At 40.8% G+C, this 7500-nt stretch overlaps 1 protein-coding gene across 1 annotated transcript in view; it reads right to left on the bottom strand.

Annotated features, from left to right (window-relative positions):
* Positions 1-7500, bottom strand: part of LOC122258899 (uncharacterized) — a 15372-nt gene that overhangs the window by 5929 nt on the left and 1943 nt on the right. Inside the window, exons 3-5 of the mRNA XM_043025173.2 lie at positions 6769-6867; positions 6493-6610; positions 4081-4217 (exon numbers count right to left, since the gene is read on the bottom strand). Of these exons, the coding sequence (XP_042881107.2) occupies positions 4081-4217; positions 6493-6610; positions 6769-6867 (354 nt within the window). The remainder of the gene's footprint in view (positions 1-4080; positions 4218-6492; positions 6611-6768; positions 6868-7500) is intronic.

The following is a 7500-nucleotide window of genomic DNA, read 5'->3' as shown; positions in this document are numbered from 1 at the left end:
TACGATGGATTGGGATGGGTTACGATGGATTGGGATGGGTTACGATGGATTGGGATGGGTTACGATGGATTGGGTTGGGTTACGGTGGATTGGAATGGGTTATGATGGATTGGGATGGGTTACGATGGATTGGGATGGGTTACGATGGATTGGGATGGGTTACGATGGATTGGGATGGGTTACGATGGATTGGGATGGGTTACGATGGATTGGGTTGGGTTACGGTGGATTGGAATGGGTTATGATGGATTGGGATGGGTTACGATGGATTGGGGTGGGTTACGATGGATTGGGATGGGTTACGGTGGATTGGATTACGGTGGATTGGGATGGGTTACGATGGATTAGGATGGGTTACGATGGATTGGGATGGGTTACGATGGATTGGGATGGGTTACGATGGATTGGGATGGGTTACGATGGATTGGGATGGGTTACGATGGATTGGGATGGGTTACGATGGATTGGGATGGGTTACGATGGATTGGGATGGGTTACGATGGATTGGGATGGGTTACGGTGGATTGGGATGGGTTACGATGGATTGGGATGGGTTACGATGGATAGGGGTAGACTAGGGTGGATTGGAATGGGTTACGATGGATAGGGGTAGACTAGGGTGGATTGGAATGGGTTACGATGGGTTGGGATGGGTTACGATGGATTGGGATGGGTTACGATGGATTGGGATGGGTTACGATGGATTGGGATGGGTTACGATGGATTGGGATGGGTTACGATGGATTGGGATGGGTTACGATGGATAGGGGTAGACTAGGGTGGATTGGAATGGGTTACGATGGATTGGGATGGGTTACGATGGATTGGGATGGGTTACGATGGATTGGGGTAGACTAGGGTGGATTGGAATGGGTTACGATGGATTGGGATGGGTTACGATGGATTGGGATGGGTTACGATGGATTGGGATGGGTTACGATGGATTGGGATGGGTTACGATGGATTGGGATGGGTTACGATGGATTGGGATGGGTTACGATGGATTGGGGTAGACTAGGGTGGATTGGAATGGGTTACGATGGATTGGGATGGGTTACGATGGATTGGGATGGGTTACGATGGATTGGGATGGGTTACGATGGATTGGGATGGGTTACGGTGGATTGGGATGGGTTACGATGGATTGGGATGGGTTACGATGGATTGGGATGGGTTACGATGGATTGGGATGGGTTACGATGGATTGGGATGGGTTACGATGGATTGGGATGGGTTACGATGGATTGGGATGGGTTACGATGGATTGGGATGGGTTACGGTGGATTGGGATGGGTTACGGTGGATTGGGATGGGTTACGGTGGATTGGGATGGGTTACGGTGGATTGGGATGGGTTACGATGGATTGGGATGGGTTACGATGGATTGGGATGGGTTACGATGGATTGGGGTAGACTAGGGTGGATTGGAATGGGTTATGATGGATTGGGATGGGTTACGATGGATTGGGATGGGTTACGATGGATTGGGATGGGTTACGGTGGATTGGGATGGGTTACGGTGGATTGGGATGGGTTACGATGGATTGGGATGGGTTACGATGGATTGGGATGGGTTACGATGGATTGGGATGGGTTACGATGGATTGGGATGGGTTACGATGGATTGGGATGGGTTACGGTGGATTGGGATGGGTTACGGTGGATTGGGATGGGTTACGATGGATTGGGATGGGTTACGATGGATTGGGATGGGTTACGATGGATTGGGATGGGTTACGATGGATTGGGATGGGTTACGATGGATTGGGGTAGACTAGGGTGGATTGGAATGGGTTATGATGGATTGGGATGGGTTACGATGGATTGGGATGGGTTACGATGGATTGGGATGGGTTACGATGGATTGGGATGGGTTACGATGGATTGGGATGGGTTACGATGGATTGGGATGGGTTACGATGGATTGGGATGGGTTACGATGGATTGGGATGGGTTACGATGGATTGGGATGGGTTACGATGGATTGGGATGGGTTACGATGGATTGGGATGGGTTACGATGGATTGGGGTAGACTAGGGTGGATTGGAATGGGTTATGATGGATTGGGATGGGTTACGATGGATTGGGATGGGTTACGATGGATTGGGATGGGTTACGATGGATTGGGATGGGTTACGATGGATTGGGATGGGTTACGGTGGATTGGGTTGGGTTACGATGGATTGGGTTGGGTTACGATGGATTGGGATGGGTTACGATGGATTGGGATGGGTTACGATGGATTGGGATGGGTTACGATGGATTGGGATGGGTTACGATGGATTGGGATGGGTTACGATGGATTGGGATGGGTTACGATGGATTGGGGTAGACTAGGGTGGATTGGAATGGGTTATGATGGATTGGGATGGGTTACGATGGATTGGGATGGGTTACGATGGATTGGGATGGGTTACGGTGGATTGGGTTGGGTTACGATGGATTGGGTTGGGTTACGATGGATTGGGATGGGTTACGGTGGATTGGGATGGGTTACGATGGATTGGGATGGGTTACGATGGATTGGGATGGGTTACGATGGATTGGGATGGGTTACGGTGGATTGGGTTGGGTTACGATGGATTGGGATGGGTTACGATGGATTGGGATGGGTTACGGTGGATTGGGATGGGTTACGGTGGATTGGGTTGGGTTACGATGGATTGGGATGGGTTACGATGGATTGGGATGGGTTACGATGGATTGGGATGGGTTACGATGGATTGGGATGGGTTACGATGGATTGGGATGGGTTACGATGGATTGGGATGGGTTACGGTGGATTGGGTTGGGTTACGATGGATTGGGATGGGTTACGATGGATTGGGATGGGTTACGATGGATTGGGATGGGTTACGATGGATTGGGTTGGGTTACGATGGATTGGGATGGGTTACGATGGATTGGGATGGGTTACGATGGATTGGGATGGGTTACGATGGATTGGGATGAGTTACGATGGATTGGGATGGTTTACGATGGATCAGGATGAGTTACGATGGATTGGGATGGGTTACGATGGATCAGGATGAGTTACGATGGATTGGGATGGATCACGATGGATTAGGGAAATTGGAATGGATTAAGATAGACTGGGATGGCTTTGAGGTCAACGGGGATGAATTTGTAAAAGCTAGGACAGACTTGTGGTAGATTGGAATGGCTTGGGATAGGCTGGGATGGCTTTGAAATAGATTGGGATTGATTGGGATGGGCTGGGGTGGATAAGGGATAAGCTGGGATCGATTGAAGGGTAGAATGGGATGGATTGGAATGTACTTTAATTAACTGGGTGGATTAGGGATAGACAGATATGAGCTTAATGACTGTGTATATTTTCATCTACCTGTTCTTTCCATTTTATGTAGAGTTTTTTTTTACCAGAAGGCTGAGTTAGACATGTATGAGTTGGGACTCTACATTATTGCTATCTGGCTATGCGAGTTTGCTATCTATATTTCTAGTTGTTGATTAAAAGGATGAATTAGATATCTCTCTTTTTTCTCTTTCTTTCTTTCTTTCTCTCTCTCTCTCTCTCTCTCCCTCCCTCCCTCTCTCTCTCTCTCTCTCTCTCTCTCTCTCTCTCTCTCTCTCTCTCTCTCTCTCTCTCTCTCTCTCCTCTCTCTCTCTCTCTATATATATATATATATATATATATATATATATATATATATATATATATATATATATATACACACCTCCTCTCTCTCTCTCTTTCTCCCTCCCTTCCTCCCTCACTCCCTTCTCCCTCCCTCCTGTCCCCTCTCCCTATAACTCCCTCCCTCCCCTACCCTCTCCCTGTACCACCTTCCCTCCCTCCTATCCCCTCTCCCTATACCTCCCTCGCTCCCTCCCTCTCTATCTCCCCCCCTCTCTCACTCTCTCCCTCACTCCCTTCTCCCTCCCTCCCTCACTCCCCTCTCCCTGTACCTCCCTCCCTCCCTGTACCTCCCTCCCTCCCTCCCTCTCTTCCCCCCCCTCTCTTTCTCTCCTCACATTATCGTTCGCAGCAATGTTGTAAGGCCCCCCTCCTCTCTCTCTCTCTTTCTCTCCCTCCCTCTCTCTCTCTCTCTCCTCACATTATCGTTCGCAGCGATGTTGTAGGGTCCGTCCACAGGGTCCTTCGTGGTGTCATACATCTGTAATTGCCCGTCGGTCTTGCCAGGGACGAGGAATCCCGAGGTCCAGATGACACCCTCGGCTCCAGCGACAGAACCTTCGGGAGGAGGAGGAGGAGGAGGAGGAGGAGGAGGAGGAGGAGGAGGAGGAGGAGGAGGACGAGGGAGAATGGAAGAATTTGTAAGCTGGAAGGTTTCTCGGTTAGGCTTAAGAGAGTTTGTTAGGTTCGGGTGAGCGAGTTTGAATTGATTTGATTGATTAATTATTATTATTATTGTTGATTAATTATTTGATTGAATTAATTTAATTTTGGTATTTGTGAGTGGATAGGAAATCGTCTGAATAGATGTATGCTTGTTGGCAAAACTATCAGTGAGATTAAAACAATCAAACAAACAAACAAATAAAAACATTTGTATATCATGCACATATGGCGTGAGGATAAGATACAAGTTCATGCGATAATTATTCCAGATCTTAAAGTCATGCACCTAATTAGTGCAATAAAGGATAAAAGCAAAGAAATAAACCTCAGTAGATATGATAGAAAAATTAAAACATTATCAATAAAAAAAACAAAAACAAAAAAATACAAGTACAAATCTCACTACACCTAAATTAACTAAGATCATAATATAAAGAACAGAAGTAAATAGCAATTCAGTCTTACTAAATAGAAAAAAAAATCTAGTCAGTCTAACTAGGAAGATAATCTCGCTTATTAGGCCGAAACGAGGTTGCTCAAAGTTAAAAAAAAGATAGAGATAAAATCAAGTCAGCTATATAAGGTAGATAATAAATATTCGGAAGAAGAACTTAACTGTGCAGGTAATAGAATAAGAACAAAAGCAAATATCAGTTCAGTCTAACTAGATAAAAAAAATCTAATAAGACTTACTAGGGAGATAATCGGAGTAGGTAGAGGATAAATATCTATAAAATAGTCAGGCTTACTAGGGAGATAATCGAGTAGATAAATGAGATAATCGGAGTAGGTAGATGATAAATATCTAGAAAAACCCTAGTCACTCTTACTAGAGAGATAAGTAGATAATAAATATCTAGGAAAAACTAGTCATTCTTACTAGGGAGATAATCGGAATAGACAGATACTAAATATCTAGAAAATAGTCATTTTTACTGGGAAGATAATCGGGATAGATAGAGGATAAATATCTAGAAAAAAACCCTAGTCAGTCTTACTAGAGAGATAATCAGAATAGACAGATACTAAATATCTAGAAAAAGTCAGTCTTACTAGAGATAAAATCAGAATAGACAGATACTATATATCTAGAAAAAGTCCTTCTTACTAGGGAAATAATCCGAATAGACAGATACTATATATCTAGAAAAAGTCCTTCTTACTAGGGAAATAATCCGAATAGACAGATACTAAATATCTAGAAAAAGTCCTTCTTACTAGGGAAATAATCCGAATAGACAGATACTAAATATCTAGAAAAAGTCAGTCTTACTAGAGATAAAATCCGAATAGACAGATACTATATATCTAGAAAAAGTCCTTCTTACTAGGGAAATAATCCGAATAGACAGATACTAAATATCTAGAAAAAAGTCCTTCTTACTAGGGAAATAATCCGAATAGACAGATACTAAATATCTAGAAAAAGTCAGTCTTACTAGAGATAAAATCCGAATAGACAGATACTAAATATCTAGAAAAAGTCCTTCTTACTAGGGAAATAATCCGAATAGACAGATACTAAATATCTAGAAAAAGTCAGTCTTACTAGAGATAAAATCCGAATAGACAGATACTATATATCTAGAAAAAGTCCTTCTTACTAGGGAAATAATCCGAATAGACTGATACTATATATCTAGAAAAAGTCCTTCTTACTAGGGAAATAATCCGAATAGACAGATACTAAATATCTAGAAAAAGTCCTTCTTACTAGGGAAATAATCCGAATAGACAGATACTAAATATCTAGAAAAAGTCCTTCTTACTAGGGAGATAATCCGAATAGACAGATACTAAATATCCAGAAAAAGTCCTTCTTACTAGGGAAATAATCCGAATAGACAGATACTAAATATCTAGAAAATAGTCAGTCATACTAGAGATATAATCAGAATAGAAAGATGATAAATATCTAGAAAAGAAAACCTAGTCAGTCTTACTAGAGAGACAATCGGAGTAGGTAGATGATAAATATCTAGAAAAAAACCCTAGTCAGGCTTACTAGAGATATAATCCGAATAGACAGATACTAAATATCTAGAAAAAGTCCTTCTTACTAGGGAGACAATCGGAATAGACAGATACTAAATATCTAGAAAAAGTCCTTCTTACTAGGGAGACAATCGGAAAAGGTAGCTGATAAATATCTAGAAAAAGAACTTACTAGGGAGATAATCGGGGTTGTTCGGCCAGACTGCAGACTCGTCCATGACCTCAATATTCCACGCTGCAATGTCGTCAAGGAAACGCCCTGGAGACTTCATGCGATAAACTTCATCTTCCTTTTAAAAAAAAATAGAGAAAGAAATATCAATACCTATTTCATATTCATCGTTCAGAATCATCCGGCTATGCATTATAGAGAGACGTTTTATTATCACTTTATTTGTTCATTATCTTTTTTTTATATATATATTTTTTTGAAAATGTTTATACTCACGGCCCCTAAAGGATCGAAGCTTGAGATATAAAGGTTCCATCGGTCTACGTAATCGAGAGATTCATCCTCTGAGAAGTAGAGTTCCATGAAGGCGGCGTGCTGGGGGGGAGAGGGCGGGTGGGCGTGAGGGTGGATGTGAACGGATGAAAGTGTGTTCAGGATAGATACATGCATGTAGATATATTTATATGCATATACAGATACGTACACACACACACACACACAAACATTTATATATATATATATATATATATATATATATATATATATATATATATATATATATATTTATTTATTTATTTATTTATTTATATATGAATATTTATTCAAACACATATAAATAAATAAATAAAAATGAACACACACACACACACACACACATATATATCTATATATAAATATACCTATATATATATATATATATATATATATATATACATATATATACATATCTATATCTATATCTATATATATATATATATATATATATATATATATATATATATATATATGTATGTATGTATATACATATATACATAAACATATACATATATATATATATATATATAAATATATATATATATATATATATACATATATATATATATATTATATATATTTATATATATATATATATATATATATATATATATATATATAGATAGATAGATAGATAGATAGATAGATAGATAGATAGATAGATAGATAGAGAGAAAGAAAGATAAACAGATA

Source organism: Penaeus japonicus, unplaced genomic scaffold (assembly GCF_977035675.1).
Source record: "Penaeus japonicus unplaced genomic scaffold, GWHDUDI00000001_assembly GWHDUDI00000028, whole genome shotgun sequence".
Classification (NCBI taxonomy): Eukaryota; Metazoa; Arthropoda; class Malacostraca; order Decapoda; family Penaeidae; genus Penaeus; species Penaeus japonicus.
This window is presented reverse-complemented; position numbering and strand designations above follow the sequence as displayed.